Source organism: Apteryx rowi, unplaced genomic scaffold (assembly GCF_003343035.1).
Source record: "Apteryx rowi isolate R43461 unplaced genomic scaffold, aptRow1 scaffold_2, whole genome shotgun sequence".
Classification (NCBI taxonomy): domain Eukaryota; kingdom Metazoa; phylum Chordata; class Aves; order Apterygiformes; family Apterygidae; genus Apteryx; species Apteryx rowi.
The window spans coordinates 11,076,671-11,100,606 of record NW_020448307.1 but is presented as its reverse complement, the minus strand read 5'-3'; the positions used below and the strand labels follow the sequence as shown (position 1 = coordinate 11,100,606).

General features: G+C 41.1%; 1 protein-coding gene across 1 annotated transcript; it reads right to left on the bottom strand.

The window, feature by feature from the left end:
• Positions 1-316: 316 nt before the first annotated feature.
• On the bottom strand, positions 317-16,065 carry LOC112964957 (T-cell immunoglobulin and mucin domain-containing protein 4-like). The gene is made up of 8 exons (XM_026063579.1): positions 16,017-16,065; positions 12,185-12,529; positions 9,570-9,971; positions 7,415-7,504; positions 2,954-3,003; positions 2,408-2,492; positions 1,608-1,638; positions 317-490 (listed from the first exon to the last, which is right to left on the bottom strand). Exons 1-8 carry the CDS (start codon positions 16,063-16,065, stop codon positions 418-420), a joined length of 1,125 nt encoding a protein of 374 aa, XP_025919364.1. The 3' UTR covers positions 317-417.
• Between the last annotated feature and the right edge of the window lie 7,871 nt (positions 16,066-23,936).

Genomic DNA, 23,936 nt, shown 5'->3' with positions numbered 1-23,936 from the left:
TTCTTTTTTTTTGCACTTCAAAATCAGGCAGCATTCCTTGTTATTTCTCCTGTCTCCTGTTCCTCACAGCATAGGCAGTATTCAATCAAAAACATTAGTAAAACATGAAGAAAAACAAATTTAATTCTGTAACACAGTATTAATAAGAAAGCAGATTCCAAAAGCAGCTATGAATAACGAATACAGCACATTCTAGAAGAAGCTTCTTTATGCAATGAGTTTTAAAGGTGATGTGGCAAATTTTGCAYGATTTCAAATTTTCACAGTTCAGGCTCTGGCTTTGGTTTACACCCATTGATATTTTGAAGGCTCATAACAAATGAACCTTCCTTCTCAATGCAGCATGAAACAGCCCCTTTTTATTTACAGTGTAGCCGTACTTTCTTCCAAGGCATCTGCAGACGATATGGGGGCTGTTCACAGGAGGAAGAGGCCATTTTCTCCTTCAGCACTGCTAAAAACTTTTTCACGATCTTCTGGTGGTCCAAAGCTGTAGTAAGAAACACAGATCTCTATGCATTGAGCAAACAAAAGCATTGCTACTTCAGAGCATCCTTTCCTAATTGTAACATTTGCAAATTCCTGTGGAAATTGAGACCAGAAACTACTGGCTTCACTGACTTTGATGGTGCAATACCTGCTTATTTACACCAGTGAAATATTTACCTTATTTACATTATTCTAAAGCATATGAAAGGGCTGTTCACTTCTTATATTGACAGTTGTGAGATGATCAGCATGGGATTCAGAAAAAAGCCCCTTTTGCCCCCCAATTCTTATCTCCTAAGCTGGGTACACAGTGGGGCAGCTGGTAGACATCTACTGTTGAAAAATTATTAGTCATTGACAGAGGGGAGGTACTTCACTGGACTATCCAGAGGTCTGTCTAGAGAAAAACCTTTTTTCCAGATCAGCCAGAAGACATGAAGTTATTAGGAACACCTGCAGTGGGTGATCCATCAGACTTACATACTTCATATCTGTCTCCAAATTACCTCACATACAGTGGTGTGACTCAAGGAGGATATGACAGTGTGTAGTGGCCACATGAGGACTGCAGGATTTGTCATATAGTGGAAGGTTTTGTTTTGCCACACTGCTGTAGTGGAACCTTCATGGGGCCAATTCTCTTTGTGCATCAGCATGAATTGCCTCTCCACAGTGGACTGTATGCAAATCCCTGATGCCATCCTGAGCAATCATGAGAAGAAAGGAAACATTTGCCATCTGATCACAATAATCATCGATCATCTTGGTTTATACCATTGTAGATGACAGAAGAGTCACATCCTGGTATTTGATCAAAGCATAAAATAGATCAAGTATTTCCCTAAACTGGGGTCACTACATTACAGTAAGCACCAGTAGTTCAAGCTCGCCAGTGCTTTGGGTGTCTGTTTGTCACTCTGTGTGAGCATTTTACAGGAAGCACTGTTTGATTTTCTGAAATGGGGTTGTTTGAAATTAGCTCATAACCCAACTTGGGTAATGAGAACCACAAGCCAATTCTACACCCACTGTGATCAGTGGCAARTACCTTCCTGCCTCTAAGAAAAATTAGCTGGAATTAATTGGAATTGTTAGTAGGATATTACAAAATGGATTACCTTTTTATTATAAACCTCCCTGAGTGTTTACCTAGAAGCAAAATAAAGTTAATTTCACAACGGCAAAAGAAATCCATAGTGGATCAGTCAAATGGATTCAGAAAACAACATAGTAAATTGCAAAATTTCTGTGGACTAAGCAGGAAACAAAGGATCTCATTCTGATTTAAGTTACACTGATGTCCACAAGGAGCAATTCCAGGAAACTGTGGAGCTACGTTACTATAAAACAAGTGCCAACAAAATGAGTCAGGCCTGTAACAAGTGGAGCACACAGGTTCCTGCTGCATCCCCACCAGCTCTGAGGGCTCCCTGGTCCCCCCGTGGTAACACAGCCCTGGAGCAAGGACAGTGCCCCCACAAAATGAGCAGAACCTTGTCACAGGGGCCATGGCATGGAGGACCCTAGCAGTTCTCCAGACCATAGTGCTGGCCTGACAACCAGCAGCACCAGGTAGCGAGGAGTTTGCATCCGCCTTTCTGCCAGCACTGAAACATCAGGATGAGGAGAAGCAGGGCCCGCACACTCTAGTCCAGCTTCCTATAGCCCATCTGTCCTGGCAGTGCCGTCGTATGACAGTAAGGGTCCCTGGACAGACCCTGATGTCACCTGTAACAAGGACAGGTGAGCTTTTAAGGTGGCCTGACATGCAGAACTGGGTCAAGAAGTGCACTGCTCTTTAGAGTGTTCTCTGTCCTGAATTCCTGAAGACAGGAAAGATTAACCAGAGATACAGAAGGACATCTGTAATAAGCCTGCATTAGAAGCATTAAAACAGTATGTGCTCAGGGATACTTACATTCCCATAACAGTGATGAGAGCATCAATATCAAAAGAAGGGATGCCACTATGGAACAGGTGATGAGAACAACATAGGCTGGAAACTGGAAAGGAGAAGAGAAAACTGAAAAGGCTTTAAAAGCATGCTTTACTTCAGACCTACTCATGCAGGTCTGGGTTGCCCTAGTGGCTAAAAGCTCTGAAATATCCGCCATGAGCTGGCATTTGCAACACTTTTCTGAGCTTGTGTGTGCAAAGTACGGAGAAGACATATCAGGAGAAGATAAGCAAAATGAATTACTGGTTAAATATTTAATACGTCTGGCTCTGAAGCATTTGGGCCTAGATTTATCGCACCTAACATGAGCTTCTTAAGGAGTTTCTAAATAAAACTAAATAAACCATTCTGAATAAAACTCTTCCTGAGTTTCTAAATAAAAATTCAAGCTACTAGTTTGCAAACACTGTCCATTTAGCATGAATGCATTAAAAATCACTAGCAAGTCCTGCTGTCCTTCTGGCTTCTAGTTAACCAAACATTTTTAAAACTTGGAGGAAGTTTTACCTGATAATCATCATTTTTCTTAGCCTTGCTGTTTGAACTTCCTGAAATATCTGAAAACAAAAGAAATTGAAATAATTATTACTGGCACAGTCAGCTGAGTGAATGCAGAACACTGAGGGTCACTACGGTTATCATCACATTAATGGCAGGATAATGAACTCTCAGTGAACAAGGAGGGCAAAGTCTGGCACTGTGTAGGAGAAATAAAGCACCTTGCCACCAACCAGTAGTGAACAATCTGTTTTAGACAAAAATTGTATATCAGGCATTCATCAGGAAATGTCAGTCTTTATCAAGGAAAGAGGAAGCTTCCCAGGGACAGCCCATGAAGAATGACAGAAGAAACTTGGCTCCTGTGAGAGAGTTTTCATTTCTGTAAGCACGCCAAGATGTGGTAGAGAACATAGTAAAAAAAATACAAGGCTAAGTGAAGGAATCTCCTCAGTCTGATCGTGGTCAGTTATGTGTGATCACACATTATTATTGAGAATCACAGGTCATATCTGCAGGTTCAGATAATTTTCCACAGATCTAAGACAGCTCTATGAAGATGATGCATTTCTTTCTGTCTGTCTTAGGGTATTAAGAATAATTCAGTTCTAGTTTACCAAGCTTTGCATATGGGGATGAACTAAATGAATGCTCAAGAACTCTTGCAGCTAACTTTTCTATTATTATCCTGTGATCCTACTATCTTACTTTTGCTAGTGAAATTAAAGTCACAACAGGGTGATAGTCTTGCCCTTGGTTTGTTGTGACCTTCTACTACAAGGTGATGAAATATTTAAGTATTTGGAGCTCTTGGACCATCACAGGAAGTGCCCAATGCTTAGCAGCATCTTAAAAACTCAGGAGTCACTCAGCTTAGCAAATTGAAACCTCAGCTCACATCTTGTTCTAGGTCATACTGTAATGCATAGAAAGATTGTGAGGAGTAGTGGTTTCAAGGGTTCAATAAGAGAACAACTTCAGAGCCTCCATACTAGCAAAATGTACTGGGGACTAAATGAGTCATATTTGCCTGGGCCTGTGTAACAGACTTAATGTGCCTGAGACCACAGCTAAAGGAAATATTAAATATGTGAGACCCCCAGAATGTTGCAGGGTGATGGGTATGATCAGATGCTCACTAATAATCTTGTTAGAAGAGTTGAAGAAATTACTGTCCCCTCAGGAACTGCTTACAAATAACTGTCCATTCAGAAAAATTCCAATGGGTCTGGTGACCAAGATAGCATCAGTATTTGCTGTTCAGATTTGTGATGCAGATTAAACTTAATTGTAGGGCTAAATAGAACTAATTAATTTGCTACACACACACACAAAAAGAAGATAAGCTTATGTGTATACTGAGCACCTCTTAGTGGAGCAAGTTTTTCTTTGTTTTCAGATAACATATTGTATTCTGATCCCCATGCAACCATTCTCCCCTTTTTATTTAACAGGGAATGCAAATATCATTAAAAAATACACTGCAAATTTCACTGTTATGGTATCTAATAAAAAAGGACCAGATTCTGTCTGGGCTTGACTTATAGTCCACCTTTACTGACTACAAACAGGGCCCCCTCCATAGAACTCTTCAATGGGTCTGGCAGCCTTCTTTTCTAATCTCTCACTCAGCTTTTCACTAGTTCAGAAACTTTCCTGTCATGTGATGCTCATGCAGGAATATTTAATGCTTGGTAGAATCCCACTTGTATCTCCTGACCTTAAAAATAATGACATGTTTGTTAAAGTACAGCCCCTTCAGAACTAGAATTTGTTCCCCAAAGGATCATAGAATTTATCTGCAGCAAAAGGAATGCATGTGCCTAAGTATATGGGGATAATGGCTAGTCTGAGACTTCTGCATCCTGAGTATAAGAATTGTGCTTAGAAGTGAAGGGCTGTTTCAGTCCTGTGTTTCTCTCCCAGCCACTGTGCTAACATCAGTACGGAGATCAGCCACAAGCTAGCTTTCTGTTACATTATGATAAGGCTGAAATTTGTTTTAACAGAGATGTTAATCTGTTGAATGCATTATTTCACAGAGAAAAAGGATACTAAGTCAAGAATGTAACTTGGCTTATTGCTGTTGCTGGGTAGTACTCAATTACCCTGCAGTATTTTCTCATATTATGGGAGTTTGGCCTTGGAAATAACACATCACAAATTTTTGCATGGGTGGGAGCAAATGATGACTCACGTAAGTGTGGTATGTTGTTTGCTGTTATTCGATCTGTGGTTACTCTTTATAGACCACAGTGACAATTTAAGTTGCCCCAAGAATCCCAGCACTAAGACCCTTTCCCAAACTCCCTATTTGACGATGACAGAATACGGTTGTTCTCCACCTTGGCTGGGTGGTGTCCTTATGCTCCCCCTACAGTCAAGGAAAGACAGGCAGATGATTCAGAGAAGGAGATTAGCATAAGTATTTCTGTTGCCTGTTGGATCTGGTCCTACTTTCCAGCAAAGTACAATAAACTTCTGCTTCTCAAGTCCTGCTGAAGTGGGTCATGCATGGTCTTTTCTCTGCCACRTAGCCAGACCTACTGGTCACACAGAGCACATCCAGATGTGTTGCATGTGCCCCAGACAGACTCTTTGCCTATGCCTGTTACATGTGGTGCTACCCCAGGACAACCAGACCAGCCATGTGCATGCAAAGAGACTGCTGTGCATGTGCCGTTGTGCAGCTGATGCTCCGTTCCCTGCTAGAGTAAAGAGGCTTCCAGTGCCTAGAGCGTAAGGCCCTGTGTAAAACATAGGCCATGGGTGCCTCATGCCTAGAGCTAGCTCTGCATGCTCCACAGTTTCTTGTTGGGGCCATAAGAGCGACTGGCATCACTATACCTAGCCTCAGTGCTGTGCTCTCCTTACCTGTCACACAGTCTTCTGCCAGGGGTTTGTACGCATGCGCATGTCCGTTCACCCTCCTGTAACTTGCATTGATAAGTGGAGGGGGGAGGGTCACTGAAGTACAAGATTTTCCAAAATGACAAATTGGGATGTGTTCAAAGGATGATTCTAAAAAGGAAGAAATGCTTCATTCTCATCCCACATGCGAGACATTTCAGAAACCAGGCATGAAGGGAGGAGAACAAATCACCAGAGTGGCTCTGAGTAAGTCTTTAGTGAGCATGAGGGTGCCCGGCAGGGCTCTGCGAGCAAACAGGAGAGGAGTCTGGTAGCTGCAGGAGCAAAGAATCACCTTGTGGTATGAAATGCGAGACAACTTAGCTAATGTATAAAATGAGGTTCACAACTCAAAGAAGAGAAATGAGACTGAGCGGAGAGAAATGCTCACAGATGCTCACAAGATCAGTTATGAAGTCTCTTCTGTGAGCCCTGTCCAGGGGCATTAAAGAACAGTTTCCTAAACCCTGTTTCCCCTGCAAGTCTCCAGAACTATCAAAACAAGACCTGCAAAAAACCATATAGAATACTTTAATACTTTGTCTTAGGAGCACAGGAGACTTTTGGCACTAGCTGAAACTAAAAGCAGCAAATTACTGATGTGTCATGCTTGAATTTTAGCTTTCGGTTTTTTTAAGTCCTCATTTGCAGGCAACTGGTAGGCAGGTTATCAGACCTGAATAATACAGGCCATTTGTCATTTACACTTGACAGAGAAAATGCCTTCCTCAACACCTTGTTGTCTTCATCTCTTCAGTAAAAACAGAACAATATTTCTGGCAGTTTCTTTCGTTATTTGTTTAAAGTCTCTTAAAACCACAGATGAGGATCCCTGAGATCACCTCCACTGTACCATCATGTGCAGTAGGTGAAAGAATTTAGTGGTATTTGATTAGAAACTAAGAGCCCATATTCAGGCTAATATTGCATCAGGAGTTCCCATGGAAACTCAGCAAGACTGAAACAGGAATCTAGAGCAGGCAAACTTACATTAAGTTTGTTTATCAGATATGGTAAGATTTTGCATCCCAATTACTTTTATCTTGAAGGAATAACTGATAGCTGTGGTAATTGCCTGCTGCTTTCCATCATGACCAAGGACACATGTTGGGCACTGAAGAACTGAGCCCACAGGCCACATAGCTGAATATGCTGAGCAAGATTCAAAGCCCACTGCAGTCAGGGGGGATATTAAATGGAAACCACAATGAATTCAGAGTGATGACAAATCATGTATCTGAGAATTGAAGTTTGGACTGAGGCAAAGAACAACTCTTAACTTCACTCAGATTGAAATATCCGACAGTAGTGAGCGACTGAAAATCTATTTCCTCTGGGGTACTTGAAAATACATGTTTCTCCTCTATTGCTTCATCTTGATTTCAGACAACTTCTCTGTGGACCCCAGATAGCTCTTGCATCCAGATATAATGAATAACTATCAGTAAACATTTGCTACACTCTTTAGGGTGATCAATACTTTTGTTTATGACAATTTCTTCATTTCTCTGAATATGCAACTTTTTGCAACTTCTGAGCTTGCAACATTATCATACTCACCTGCAATTAGCCCATCTTCTGTAATGAGAGAAGTGTCTGCATTTTCAATTCCCTCTGAACTTGGAAGTGTACTTGGGAATTCAGTAGTCACTGAAATGAAGTAAAAAGTAATGCCCATAAAGATCACTGCTTAGGGGGTCTTCATATGGTGTTCAGAATTGCTAGCACAATTTTGCATCGTCAGATAAGCAAGAGATGAAAACTTGCACCTGAGTTGTAATGTCTGCAGATCGTCCTACTCACATAACTGATRTACTTTATTAGCATGTTCAGCAGCTAGACATTTAAACAGTTTAGCTGTGGATGTAATTTATTGTTGCCAGGTTTAACTGTGGCACATGGTTATGGCTGGAAGACTAGAGATGTTACTGAAAAGTTGTCCTAAAACATTCAGGTCAGAAAGAGCTTCAAGTGATATAAGACCCCCAAAAGGTACAAAACCCAGCCTTGTGTGCAGACATCAATCTGTAGAAAAGTCACTAATGTGAATAAAGCAGCAACCTAGGATAAAGATGATGAGGAATATAATATGTCACTGCTACCAGCTAAATAATAATAATAACAGCAGCCTTCATTTGGGAAGACATTTAAGCATTCAATTTTAAGCRTGTATTGAATTCTCATTGACTTTATTGATCAAGCAGAACATGCTCTTAACTGACCTTTTCAATAGACCTTTTCAATTGCCTTTCCCAAATTAAGGCAAAAATTAACGCAGAGTTTAACGGACCTCTGTTTCACTGCCCTTTTTGTCCAATCCTATTCACTGGCAGCCTCACACTCTAAAAAACACACTTAGCTTAAAGTGGTATGAACATTCACACTGCAATGGTCCCTGAAAGAACAGAGTAAAGGGAAGGGAAACTTGAAATTGTTCTTGAATGCAGACAGTTAAAGACATGACAAAAAGACAGGTCTGTTGTTTCTGGTTTGGACTAGATCTGAGGGTAGTGAAACCTACAGAATTAACTCCTAGAATTAACTTCCTTGRAGAATGAAACAAATGGTGCTGCTCTAGATGAAGAGATTTGGCTCATAAATACCAAAACTAAACAAAGATAAAACTTTCCTAATTTTGAAAAACTCCAATGACATATAAAATTGGCCTTTCTCTACTATATAAACATACCCACCATTCAATTTATCACAGGGTCATAGAATAATTTAGGCTTAAAGGGACATCTGGAGTCATCTGGTCTAACCCACTGCTCAGAACAGGGCTGACATTGAAGTCAATTCTAACTCTGAAGTCAGATCAGGTTGCTCAAGGCTTTGTCCATTTGAATATCTCCAAGAATGGGTATTCTACAGCCTCTCTTGGCTCCTGTCTCAGATCTTAATGACCTTCACTGTGAAGATTTTTTCCTTATATCTAGTCAGAATTTCCCTTGCTGCAGCTTGGGTGTGTTGCCTCTCATCCTTTCACTGTGTACTTCCAAGAAGAGTCTGGCTATGTCTTTATAACCCCCATCAGAAAGTTGAAGACAGCAATAAAACTAAAACCTTCCTTTGCATCCTCTTCTCCAGGCTGACCCAGTCCAGCACCCTGACCATCTTAACAGCCCTCTGCTGGACTCTCTCCAGTTTGTCACAACTTTTCTTGTATGGAGGGTCCAACACAACAYGTTACTCCAGATGTGGCCCCAAGAGTCCTAATAGAGGGAAATGATCATTTCCCTTGATCCACTACCTACAGTCTTGCTAGTGTGGCTCAGGATGAAGATGACCTTCATTTCCATACTAAACTTGTCCACCAAAATTCCCAGATCCCTGGCTGCAAAGCTGTTTTCTATCCAGTCAGCCATGACCTGTTCTGGTGCATGGGGTTAATCCATCCCAGGTGCAGAACTTGACATTTATTTCTGTTGCACTGCACGAGTTTTCTGTCAGCCTATTTCTCCAGCCTGAAGAAACCCCTCTGAATGGAAGCCCTACCCTCCAGCATCTTGGCCATTCCCCCCTTTTGACATCGTCTGCAACATTTGATCTATATTTCCTTAAATCCACTGAGAAAAATGTATAGTTATCCAGAAGAAAACCTCTCAGCTACAATGATATCTATCTGGAAAAYTTCTGTAATGCAAGAATCAGGCTAACACAGACCATCTATGTTACATAGATAAAAGGAAGGTTTGGTTCTGGTTACTCTTTGTACCTTCAGGAACAATGACAAATCCTGTTGAACCGAACACGTAATAATCTTCAGTCATCATATCAGCTGTTTGAAAATCAGTTGAAAAATCTATGGGAGCACTAGTTGTCACCACAGTTTCTGGAAAAGTGTCATTTTCTGTCATAGTGAATGTTGGGGGAGCAAAGGTCTCCAACGTAATTACTGCTGGACACTCAGTGGTTGTTGGTGGGTCAACAAGTATCGGAGGAACAATTATTTCGGTGGTGGTTRTTTCTGGGGGACTGACAGTTGTCAGGAGGACAGCAGTCTCTGCCATAACTGTTGCTTGAAGATCAGAGGTTGCTTGGGGAACAGAAGTTGTTTTTCTAAAATTCTGGGGGGAAATGGGAGGCTTTGTCATGGTTGTCGTCATCATTGGAGGTGCTGCATGAAAAGCCATAACCAAGAGAACAGCTAGGTCAGAACATTCACAACTGAACTTGAGGAAAACCAAACTAGAAATGAATGAAAATAATCTATTCACTAAACTACTGTGAATAAAGGTGGGAGACTAGCTATTTTAAATGGTTGCCTAATTAGCAGAAAACGAATCCCAATGAGACCAGCTCCCAGGTTTCTGGTTTTGCTTTTTCAAACTTTCCAGAGTACCTTTTCAGTGAATAACCTAATCTCCCCTAAGTTTCTCAGTTCTAATCAGCTGCCTCATGACAACTGGGCAGATCTCTCCACATACCATACAGAGAAGGATCCTTCATTAATCTTTTTCAACCTGAAGCTTAAGATTTTGCTTTATTTAATAAGAAAACTGGGCAGCAGCAGTATATTCCTGTTTTCCTATTACACATTCTTTATTAGAGATATTCTGCTTTGGGAATACGACCTTGCATTTGGTAGATGTGAAACATTATGTATCACATTTTCCCACTGGTTAGGACAGTTTCATATTCATGTTTAGCCTGCTGTCCACTGTCCCAGCCCCAGTATTAGTATAATCAGTCAATCTCTCTCTTTTTTTCTAACATGGTAGTGTCACGATAACATCATTAACTACCAGCCATCGCTTGCCAAAGAGCGTGATCTGAAATGCAGGAAAAGAAAATGAAAACCCCTTTAACTTCAGGTGCTTGAATTTTGTTAAAGATATGGACAGGGCACAGGTAGCTTGTACACATGCAACTGTAGCAATGTGAATTTACACTGGAGTAGGAAAGAGATTCAGGCTCCTTAGCACTACAACTAAACAAATCCAGAAAAACAAAAACCTTGTAGATGTTGAAAACCACGGGGAAGATGTGAACATTACACTTTGCCCTAAGTCTGTTTTATGACATTCTTCTTTCCTACATTTTCTCCACATCTAATAAAAATAAAAGGAACAGTAGGTAARCAGGAATATCCCCAAGTACACAAGTGTGCATCTTGGTCTGATGTACACTTCCCACAAGTCAAAACTAAACTTTCTGGGAGCATGCTGCATCCTAGGTGAGGGGGGAGCAACTATTCCTGGTTGCTTCTCATACCTGAAGGAGTCACGGTCAGCTCCGTTGTCTGAAGCCTGGTTGTCACTGGCAGAGTTGTTGCTGAGGGAAAGCAGCCAAAGAAAGAGGAGACACTAAATCAGAGCATGGTCAGCAGATATCAGCCACCCCGGACCTCAACTAACCCAGCTTATCTGAGGATCAGGGATTTTTAAGGCCATTTTTTTTCAAGTAAAAATGAGTCCTAAGTAACAGCATGTTTAAAGTATCCACTCCTTGACCCTCTCACAGAAAAGGAAATGCCAGAACCTTTTATGGCCAGTCCTCAAAACTTACAAACTTTGAGATTTTACTCTTCACTGTTCCCATAAAAAAAAACTAAGGAAGGCAGGGAGTTGCACACATGTTCTAAATAAAAAAATCCCAATTTTCAGCCAAGAGCTTTTTGCTGATTTTTCAACCAGCTCCTTTTTTTGAGCTCTGTTGCCTTCAACACTGTCATAGAAAGGCACTGCAGTATTTTTGCCCCACTCTCCTGTTATATTGTTTATAGCAGGCATACACAGACTTCTGTATAAATCAGCACCAGTTGCACCCGTGAAATAAATTTCTTTCTGCTATATGGAAGGTGAATCTTTTTTCTGTGCTTTGCAATGCTTTTCAACCTCCTCTCTGCTTTGCAAGACCCTTAGTTTACCCTGCAGCTCTGCAAAATAATGGGAAAAGGAAAAAGTCCTTTGAGACTCCAAGATAGAATTTATAAAAATGTGGGTCTCCTTATGAAACAAACAAAATAAAAATCTTGGGCTGGAAAACTTGCCAGGTTGAACCCAAAACAAAATACTGAGTTTCATTCCAAGGGCTTTTTTTTAATGCTAAATCCCTTTTTTCAATTACATAGTTGTTTAAAAACTCAAATGTACTTTCAAAATGAGCAATTAAATCTTTCCTTTGAAAAGAGAAAAAAGCAAAAGTTATTTTCTCATCAAAATTSCTTATCGAATTTGACTCAAATTTGCAACCAGTTTTGACCGTCCCTTAAACCTACATTTTTCAGTAAAAATGTTTTTTTGGCAAAAAGCTACACCCAGATTTTAAACTCATACCCAGTGACAGGTTTCTAAATGTTGACTATACAGAAAAAGCTGAAAACCTCACCTCTGACCACCTCCAGCTTCATGTTCAGTTTGATGTCATTGAACCAGCCAGGGATTTCTATGCGGCAGCAGTATACACCTGCATCTTCTTCCTTCACTTCCTTTATTGTGAGAGACACATCTCCATAGGAAACATAGCCCTGAAGACTGTATCTCTGAGATTTTCTGAATGTCACCCTATTCCCAGTGGTGTGCAAAATTTTGTTACTACATTTTGAATTTGGGCACATGCCCTTGCCCCAGCACATATCTGAGATGTCTCTCTGTCTTGCTACCTGGTAGAAGCAAGGTAATGTAACAGATCGCCCTGTTTCTCCTCTAACAACAGTGTCGGATATGGTGTGTGCTGTCAAGGAAGAACAAAGAAAGAAGAGTGAGGAATTTTGGCAGCTAACAGATGCATGACTCTACCTACGCAACACAACATGGGAGGAAGAGAAAGACTGACCTTAATCCGTATCTGCTTGGCCTGTAGGAGGCAAGTGAGACCAAACACACATTAAAATCCCCATTAAAAGCTCTCCTAGATCAGAGCCAGCTTATGCTGGCAGAGCAGTGGGATCCGTCTATGTGAACCTATTCTGGGAAAGTGTGCTGCTCCTTGTATTTCTGAGCAAGCCCAGCCAACTGTCCAAGTAACAGATTGGTCCATGCCTTGCAGAGCACAGTATTCACACAAGCTTTAGTTACTAGCATTACACTGGTGTAAAAAAGAGCAAATTCACATTTTCTTTGTGCTCTTACTCTTCATGATRAACTTTACTTTGTGTTTACAGGCAATACCCATCTTAGCATCTGGTTGAATCTTTGTTACATGTCATTCCCTCTTAACTGTCCATGCAATCCCCAGATTAGGCCTAAAAGGGATTTATTCCTCATGAAGGGCACCATACTAAAAAGAAACATTCACATACGGGAACAAATCTCTTCTGGTCTGCTTTTATCTTTGTCTATGTCAGTCCTTCCACCTTCCCCCATGTTACCATTGACATATGGCAAAGCAGGAACTGAGGGACCTGGGGGAACACCCAGATCCGGTCCCCTATTGCAGCAAGAGGATAATCCCACCATTCTAATGTCTCACGGTCGGTTTGCTTACGCCAATGAGAAGTCACCACAGTTGCTGCTATTATCACCAGCTTTGACTCTGGTTTGCTCAACAGGTCTATTTTGCCAGCTTTTTGAATGCCTTTTCTTTTTGGCATGACTCCCAGGTAGCAAACAGAGGTGCTTCCAACAGTGTCTATGTCTGTTTTGTCTTTAACGGACCATTYCTCAGGTGAGATTTTTGTCTGTGGCATTCTGCCTCATGACTTGTTATTGGGATGACATTTTAGCTTCATTATTGCTTATCCCGTTGTCAAGATAAGCCAGCCAGTTCAGGTTTCCATAACTCCAAATGCTAAAAGAGTGGAAGAGACAAAGCAATATCCAATATGGTGTGAAAGGCAGAAGCTTTTGTACTGAAATGAAGCATTAAGGCTTTACAAGATGGCTGTCTGTTTTACTTCTTGGGAAGGGTGGGTTCATTTGCCATGTTGCAGCCAAAGAGAGCATTCAGCCCTCTTTCTGTGATGTCAGAGCAAAACAATTCCTCCCATCAACCTTGAAAATTTCCACAGATGAGCAGAAAATTAGTCACTGGAAAGGGCCAACACATATTTTCAAGTCACCCCAAAAATGAAGTGTATAAAAACAAGGCCAGCATGAACTGTTCTTGGAGTTAAGGTAACTGTTATTTGAGGAATTTCATTCATTTCATCAATTCCATTTCATCATTTCTCCACTGTTTATTAGACAACTGTTTAACAAATAAAAATTTACCTTCTCTCCTCTTTGAAAGAAACAGAGAGCTGAGTTTATTAAACAAAGAATAATAAAAAGAAGAAGGAAGGCATAAGGCACCAGAGTGTCTCCAATGCAGTTTCCTAGCAGTACTGATGGGAAAATTATAGTTTTTGCAGTTTCAAATCCTCTTAATTTATGCAGAAGTAATGTTCCTAACATCTGCCTTCACTGCAGGTTAGTAGTGAGAGCTTAGATACTGCGACAGTCTTGCTTCAACAGTAAAAATCTCTGCAAGGGCTAAATAACTTCCCTATCAGCTGCAGCCTCATCCACAGAGGCATTTTCCAAAAGAAATAGCAAATAAGACTGAATTCAGATGCCTTTGAAATTAAGAAAGAAGTTCCTGGGACCTTTATATTGTGACATCTTGTCCTTGGCTGTGACCCTCCTGGGCATCCAATTTTGACCCAAGGCATCAGCTATGCCTGGGCAGTCCCGCTCAAGTCAGTGAGGTTGGATTATAAGTACATAATGCAAGTATTAGAAAAGTAACTATTGGAGTAACTGCCTCTTGTAGACTAGTCGTTGCATGGACAAAGACACACATCCTCCAGTCAAGAACGGTAATTGAAAGAGAACATTTTTTTCTTGAACTGTGTCTGGAATAATTTTCTTTTTTGTAGAAGATACTTGACATCTTTTCCCTACCAATCCTATCTTTTGTATTTTTCCTTAAAGCTTCTGTTACTTATGAAATTGCAGAGAAAAATCACTGATAAATAGCAAAGCAGCCTTTAACTGCCCACTGTGCTGTTTTCTGGAGTCCCAAGACTACCCATTCCCAGCAATGAGCTGGATTAAAGAGAGAAAGGTAATAAAAAGTCAGTCTCACCCTCCAAGAGCTCTGCATATAAGAATGTTTTTGAAATAAGATTAAATGGAGACAAGTACCTTTGATTTATTTTGAGGATGAAAATACAGTGAGAAAAGAGCCCTCCTGCTCCTTCTACTGGGTCCAGCAATGGACCAAAAATATTATAGAATTCCCTGGACTACAGCAAAGTGACTGTGAAGCTCTGCTTATGCAGCAGACACCGGTGTAGGCTGGGGTTGTGTTAACTTGTCTCATAGATCTCAATGGGGCATGAACCACCTCTTGTCCCTCAGTGTATTCCATCAATACCATTTCCATTACTTTTCAGACTGATTTAAGAACATTGCAGTTGCTGTAAATATTATACTTGATATTTCATCGTGTTAGAGGTTGGCTGATTAAATATAATAACTAGTCATCTAAGATGAAATTTCTTGAAATGCCTAAGTGATTTAAGAGCAGAGTTCCCATTAGGAGCTCATCAGGCCCCACTGAAAGTGGGTGAAATCATCTTCTTGAGCTGCATAGGCAAATTTGAAAGTCCACTACTGATGCCTAAATGCAGACACAGAAATGCAGCTAATGTCAACCATGCTTATAAGTGCTGGCCAGGACCCAGTCTCCCAAGTTACTCTTCTTTGACTTGTATCTCTTTTAGGAAACAGATTTTAAAAGGGCAAACACTGAACATTTTGGGAATAGAAAGAGGGGAACTTTGAAACGTGCTCTCCCTTGACATACTCTATTCATAGCGGCAGACAGCCCTTAGACCTTCAGAAATTCCTTTCTTTAACACATACACACATTCATTACTCTGTCAATATTTCAATTCCCTGACTTGGGCTGTGTCAGCACTGTATTATGGTGAAGAGACAGATGGAGAAGCAAAGTCAGTAGCACGCATTTAACAATGGTAAAGAAATTAGATAATTTGGGGGAACAAGGGGAACTAATCAAACCTATACACAGAGAAAGCCATATATGTTTTTAATAACTAAAAAATATTTTTGATCAGTATTAATAAGTTTAAATGTTTTTGGAGTTCTGTATACAACTACAACCTTTTTCACTGAGCTGTATACATACACAGGCAACACAAGCACTACTGTTTTTAGCATTAGGAAATTTTTATTTTCTGAGCAAGCACACAGAAAAGCAGGTAGAGACTCACCTATAAAGGTCTGTATCAGAATCCAGCGAAACAACCCAAAATGGGACATTTTAGCCAGTGGAGACTTCAGCACAGTGATTGGAAGAACCAAGAACCTGATCTTATACTTTCCAGAAATGCTGAGTGAGCCCCACTGAAGAATCGTTTCTCCATTTCTGCTTTATATGTGTTGCAACTGCTTCTTTCCTGCTCTTATGGATAGGTGCCCTCTCTTTTTCCCCTTCTGAGACACTCAGCATGGTACTACCACCAGAGATTTCAGTATACTATTTGTTTTGCCTTTCCATCAATCTCTTACGGTCCACTACCTTCCTGTTGCACCGAGTAGCAAGAACAAGCTCTGGGCTCTTACACTCAAACATTTGACTTAATCTGCACCTCTGACTTTGTCCCCTCCTATGTTTTCCTAACCTCTTCATTGCCCTAATTTTGTCTTCTGCTTGAAGGCTCCTCTCTTTCTTTTCCCAGTTTCACATTTTTCTATGTGCGAAAACAAGTTTGGAGGGCCTCTCACAAATGCTTCCTCACCAAAACAGAATCCTTTCCAAAGATTTGCCACATCATCTCCAAGAAATATTTTTTTACTCTTTCTGACTTTTTTTTACTTTTTCTGACCAGTTTGGAAGATCTCTCTGGAAAAGATGATGAACAATAAGGTGAGAAAGTTTTCCAGGGTTACATAGTAGTTCAGGACATTAAGGACAGGCAGTGTCACAGATGAGTGATGCACTTCACTCATAAGAGAGAAGCAGCAATATGTTTTCTCTCAATAAGATAGTGATTTAACAAACTTCAATGGTAAATAAGACAGTGGTTTAACAAGATTCAATGGCAAGGTACGCTYGGTTATTTACTGCATGGAGGGAAGGGTCAGACAAAATTGTCAAGGAGACCCTCCCATTGAGTCATGAGGTTCAGAGTGGACTCCCTTGCTCTCCAAACTCCTTCTCAGAGGAGCTTGGGTGCAGCTGAATCCAATCTTAGTCCCAGACTTGGTCAACAGTTTATGTCTAAAGGATTATGTACACAATCAATCAGAGATGAAACTTAGCAAAGTTTTCAAAGTTTCAGCATGCTGTTAGTCACTTACCAAGGATCTGTCACAGGCAAGGAATCTCTCAACCCCAAGGAGTAACCTTGAGAGGAGTCCCTACTCAAGGGGAGATACTGCCATGCAGGAGAGCTTAACAGGCTCTGGGCTGCCTCTTATTTATGGGGTAAGATGGTTGACTCGTAGTCATATTTGCATACCAGCTGTGTTTGGGTGCGCACAGGCTTAATTAGCCCTTGGCTGTGTGCAGTTATCTGTYTCCCCAAATTCCAGTTTGAACCGSGTGCAGCCATCACAACTGTTACTGATGGTTATTGCCCTAGTGGGGTTGCATACCGTCACACTCCACCTCATGACTATAGTCAATCCATCTTATCTTTCACAGAGTGGTGGTATGGTCACCTCTTGCCTCTGTGCCATAAATAATAGTATATTGATAATTTATGTGTTTATAGGTCCACAGCAAGCAAACAGTTTTAGCGTAAAGTATTGCTATTAATTGTGCACTAGTTTATACGTCTTGGATGGTTGAACATGGGTTATTTGCTTCATCATGTACCAAACCTTTATATACAATATGATTATAAGTAATAGACATAATAATGTTAGAGTTAGTAAAATCACAACTGGATGAAGCATGAGATTAAAAATTCCCATTGTTGTCAGTGACCATCCAAGAAGAATTTCCCTCCAGTGATATTCTCCATCTTTTTTCACTCTTGTCAGAACATGATATATCTCTTCTGTATCATGATGAATGGTGATTAGGGTTCTTTGTCCATTGTTTCGGATGCGTTTCAGCAGTTGACACAGGTCATTGTGTTGTAGTAGCTTTTTTACCAATGTAAGAAAGATTCATTCCTATAGGGGTAGGCAATAAATCTTGATTTAATGTATAATTAGACTGTAACAATTGATGAGATGTAACAGGAGCTGAATAATTAAAGTTGCATCCCATAAGTTCAGTGAAATTACAAACACAAATATCTGAATAATTGCTTGTATCCACAGAAATGTTATCTACAAATACAAAATCACAGACGGTTCTCATACAAACACATCCTTTTCCAAGATATACAAGTACAGTTTCAGGGGTTTCATTGGGATGTATTTCAAAATGACAAACATTTTGTTCAGTGTCAAGACAAATATCTTGGGCTTTGATGGTATTACTTTCACAAATAAATCCTTGTTGTTCCTGTACTTCACATGCATTAATGTCAACAGTTTGCCATTTGTTTCCGTTTCGCTGGGCCCACACTCTATGTTCTAACAGACAGAGTATAGTTCCATTGTGATTTAATTCCAGCGCAATGATTGGGTATATGGTGTATACTGAAGCATTGAGTATTGTTAAGACAAAAACTGTGGCCTTATTGTTGATGGGGTCATAAGTAAAATTGACTAAATACCACCAAGACTGGAATTCCTTTTCAAATTTAGTTCCATTATCCCAAATTACCTTTTGAATTTCAGTGGGTAAGGTGACCTCTTCACCTTCTCTTATAATTGCTGCTGCCATAGATTACATCCAGAGTTGAGCTTGGATACAACTAAGAGCTAGAGAAACATCTTGGGCTACACCAAGTGCGTCCACAACTAATTGGTGGTCTCTTTCATTAATTCTTTCCCATTGAGGCAATATATCAGAAAAGAGCCATTGGTTAGTTCCCAACACTAATTGAGAAGACCGCAATGGATGTTCTAATTTGTGCAAATGACTTGTCGTTATGCTTAGTTTATTTATGAGCACTTCAGCATCTATACTATTTAAGACTCCTAATCCTGTTCCTATGATACCAGTCACATCTCTCCTTGTTCGTTTTGGAGAGGTGAGGGTTCACCCATGCAACCATGCTAACTATCCTGCATGGGACATACTTAGGAACGGTGAACAGGTTGGTTTGATTGTAGAGATATTAATTTGCATCAATAGTTCTACTCATTTAAGAGACCACAATGGATTAAATAACACTTGTTGTTGGTCTGCAATATTTGATCACATACGGTCCAATTTCAGAAATTTGTGGGAATAGGTTTTTCCCATCCTTTTTAACAGTAGAGGTATTTATGCTGGGGGAAACAATTCTTCCTTTCATCTTGTCGGATGCTGCAAAACAAAAGTAGAATAGACCTGTCTTGATGGGATTGTCCGGACAGGTTACCCTGTTAGAAAGAAGGAAAAAAACATCATGCCCTAATTCTTTGTTTTGCACTACTGCTATCGGTAGCTTCCCGGGCAAGTGGGCCACGAAGTTTAGTTAAAGTCATAGGCACAGTACCAATGGATGATAAGCTGACCATCACAGGTTGTCCTGGCTGTAATGTTATTGAATATTCTCTTTTTCCAGAAAGTGGAGGACCAAGCCCAACCCTTGCAAAGAATGCTCGGCTTACAGGGCTTCCAGTAGGCCCGTATCGATTATTCAATTGATGGAATACTTTGGGAAGTCACATATCCCATTAGGCCTTGTGTGGTTTGAGACTCCTTTTCAATAAGCCGTTAGGTCTTTCTACCATTCCATTTGATTGAGGATAGTATAGGGTGTGGAATACCCATTGAATTCCTTCTTGTTTTGYCCGGTCTTGCATTTCCTTACATGAGAAGTGTGAGCCATTATCACTTTGGATAATACCAGGAGTAGGTAGATTTGAGAACCAAAACAATAGCCCTCATACTGTATTTTGCCCGTTGGCTTTCCGACACTTAGTCGCCATAAGCAAGCTGGAGACAACTTCCACTCCTGTGAGGATGTATTGATATCCTGCAGAGGGTTTGAATGGCCTGATATAATCAATTTGCCACATAGACCATAAAGTTTTCCCTTCGCTGATATGTAGAGGTGGTGCTTKAGCAGGATGATCTGCTTGTAATTTTAATCTACACTGGGGACATTCTGTAAGAATAGTTTCACAAGTTTTCCTGTTCGTGGGCCAACCCTTACTCTGTGCAGCAAAGTAAAGCACTTCCTTCCCTGTGTGGCCTAGGTTTTGATGCAACCATTCTCCCAACCAATACCACTCAGGATTTAAGGTGATTTTCCTAATTTTAGTTAACTCATCTACCTTTTGGTTCCACTTTGTGACTGGTTGATTATCCTTGGCATGAGCTTTCACCCATCTTGAATGGTGCTTTCCTGGCTATATCTAGCAATAGTTGCTAATCTTGGTTTCTCCAAACTGGAGATCTATTTATTTCCCAATTCAAGGTTTCCCATTGACAGAGCCATCGTGTGGCACCAGCCCACACAGCATAAGAGTCTACACATATGATTTTGGCTCCATTTTGTGCTGCCAAAACAACTGCTCTTAATTCTCCTACTTGTGCACTGCCTTCACCTTCTTCTATTACTTGTTTGCCAGTGGTAATATCTAATGCAACAGCCTTATATTGCCATTTACCGCTTATCCTTTTTGCTGAGGCATCAGTGAAACAAATGTTTTCTGTTGGTGTACCCTCATAAGGGGCGGTGCAYTCAGAATTGGTGAAGGTTTAAAAGGTTGTTGTAATGCTAAAGRGTCTGTGTTTATGGGCATCTGTAATATGGAAGGACCTTAGAAGGTCCTTCAATTAATTGCATATTTTCTGCAACTCCTTTATGTAGGCATACCATTTTCTGATAGTGGGTTTTTGTGCAACTCCTTCCAGGGGAGCAGTCCCCTTTAGGATTGCTTCTAGCAAATTAAATGATCCTCTAGTTTGCACAGGTTGTCCCTGGTGTATTTTCTCAACTTGTTTAACTCCTCRGACTAAAGATGAAAGTCCTTTTTCCCATTCAGAATATTGTTGTTTGATTTCCTTAAATGTGGTTGAGCTAAATAATAAAGGTCTTTTTGGTCCATTGGGGCCAGTCTGGAACAGGTTACAGTTAGTGTGTTCAGTGAAACCCCTTTTGGCTATAAATAGTGTCGTGRAAGTGTACTGGTCCCAAAGACTGATATGTTTTTAATTCCTCAATTAGAGTTTTGACCGCCTCTTTATGTTCTAATTTCCGCTCCCAGGGTTTGCCTTTCTGTAAGAGTGAATATAATGGATGGGAAATGATAGAAAATCCAGGCACATACTTCCTTCAATATCCTAAAGTTCCCATTAATTGTTATAATTCCTTCCTCGATTGGGGCATTTGCAGCTCTTCGATTTTTCTTAAGGTGTCTGGAGAAATCACTGCACAGCCCACTATCCACCAAGTACCTAAAAACTTTACTTCTCTACTTGGGCCCTGACATTTTTCAGGTGGAACCTCAACTTCTGCTTTATGCAGTGCTTGCCATACTGCTGCTGCCGCTTCCCCCACCTTCTCAGGGGAAGTTCCTCCGATCAGAATATCATTTATACATTGGTACAGTTTCACATCTTGAGGGAGTGAGATGATTGTCTGTAAAAGTTCAGCAAGTGTGGCATGAGCAATCGCGGGTGAATGTTTATACCCCTGTGGGAGTCTGTTAAAGGTATATTGTATTCCCTCCCGAGTGAAAGCAAACTTCTCTTTATMCTCCTCCTGCAAGGGGACCATAAAGAACATATCTTTCACACCTAGCGCCTCCATCCATGGGTGTGCAGCTGTTCCAATTTGAACCGGGTGCAGCCATCACGACTGTTACTGATGGTTATTGCCCTAGTGGGGTTGTGTCAGGCTTGGGGGGGGGGGGGAGGCACACCATCACAGGCAGGCATTAAGAATGCAGAAGGTGTTTTTGAGACAGGGACTAGACAACAAAATAGGAGACAAAATTCTGTGTACAGAAATATAAAACGGTGCAAATGGGGGAAGCAGTTCTAGATTCAAATAATGCAATAATGGGTTTTGAGCAGACACTGCTGCCCCAGAAATGAGATCTTGGGGTTATTATACTTAGTACCATGAAAATATCACCTCATTGCTTGGTAGCATTCAAAAAAAGCAAACCAAATTTTAGCAGTTATTAGTGAAGGAATAGARAACAAAATAGAAGACAGCATTATTCCACTGTACAAATTCACTTTGAATCTGTGTGTAGTTCTAGTCCTGTCAACTTAAAAAAAGCATATATTAGATCCAGAAAGGGTTCCAGGAAGAGCAAAAAGAACAGTGGAAATTGTGGAACAGCTTCCACGGGAGGGATAACTAGGTGGGCCGGGACAAGTCRGCCTGGAGAAAACTGAAGGGATACCATGAAAGGGCTACAAAATCTTGAGTAGCACAGGAAGGTTGAAGAGGGATTAACTGTTCAGTACTCCCCCAGCACAGCATCAGAGAGAGACCCCAGTGCTTGCAGACCTGCTGGACTCGTTAGTCCACTGGAGTAGAGGGCACCTCTCATTAGCATCCTCATCCATCACACCACTACTACCGTGCAGTGGCAAGGAGCAGATCCCAACAGACGGGACTCCAGCACAGCCAGAGGGCCTGGTTCCTTTCACCAGTGTGGGGCCAAGCTGATGCTGCTGTAGCCAGTTCTTAGTGGCAGCTGCCAGCAGTGTGAAGCTCAAAGGCTTTTCCAAGTTTATTCTAAATCRAAGTGATGCTGCCATGCTGCTCTGTACCTTCACATGCTTCAGTGCAGCACAAACAGGAACCAGTGAGGCCAGACACTGCAATACAGCAGTGTCTTATTGTCAACGTTACAAGGCAACTTGACCAGCAATCAGTAAAATACGTGATTTACCGTATTCTACAAGGTACAGTTCACAGGGTGCCAAGTACACCAAGCACCAACTGTTCCATGCAAGCAGAACGAATGAAACCTGATGAGTCCAATATCCCCGATGCCTTTTCCCCCTCAATAACACCAGTGTCTCCTTTGTCGCTGCACTCTCCCACTGAGCAGCAGCTGTGGAGTTGCGGCCAGCACAGCACGTCCTGTGTGTTGCCTCGTGGCCAGGACCTGCCCCTGAAGCTGGTGCCATGCGGGGAGCAGCTGGATCCCACCTGCCTTGCCTGGGACAGCAGCACTGCTTTGGGTCTTTAGCCAGCTCCCGATTTTAATGYAGGCTGTAGAAACAGAATTGGCCAGCATGTTCCAGATCACTAGGGAAGGAAGAAGATGAACACGGCCTTACGTCGGCTTTGTTTCTTTAGCAAGACTGGGCTAACACATGCAGCRGAGGGCACAGGACAAGGCCGCCTAAAATCCAGTTGAACCAGTGCAAGTGCTCTGGGGAGAGCTAGATCAATCTGCCCTGTTTTCTGCTTCTGTACTGCTATCTAGCAGCTTCTCGCAGGCAGAGACGGGAGGCAGAGAGCTTTCTCAAAAGTCAGCCCCTGCTGTTCACAGCTTATTAGCCTTACAAGCTCGCTGTGCAGCCAGTTTGCATCCAGCTAGGTAATCTCTTAATGGAACAACTGACTCCAAGTGCTGCCTGCACATCTCTGGCTCTTTTTGAAATGCCTGTTCCAAGATCCACTGACACAAGTGGAAGTAATGAAAATAATGGAAAAACAGAGGGAAATTCTGTCTGCATACATTTGTATTTATTATAATATATGCCCAAGCTGAAGTTCTTGCTATGCACAACCTTTGCAGAGTCTGTTTACCCAGTGACTGCACAGCATACAGAAGCAGAAAGGAAACTTTAAAAAAGACTTTGGTTATCAAATACTCTAGAATTTCATTTTGTATGAAGACTCTCTACTATAAGGATTAGTCTGTAATATTAATAAACAAAAAATCCTTAAAGGCAAGCAGTTCTCATGGTTAGCAGTCCTCAAGGACAGTCATCAAACTACTTATGACTGGTTGGAACCATCTCATATGTTAAAGGAAACTCCCAGATAACTTTGGAAGACCCACGCTTGTCTAACACTGATCCCAGTAGAGAGATGACTGATTAGGAAAAAGCTGCAGGAGGCAGAAATTACTGGAGATGTTTTCTGAGATCTGGTTCAGAG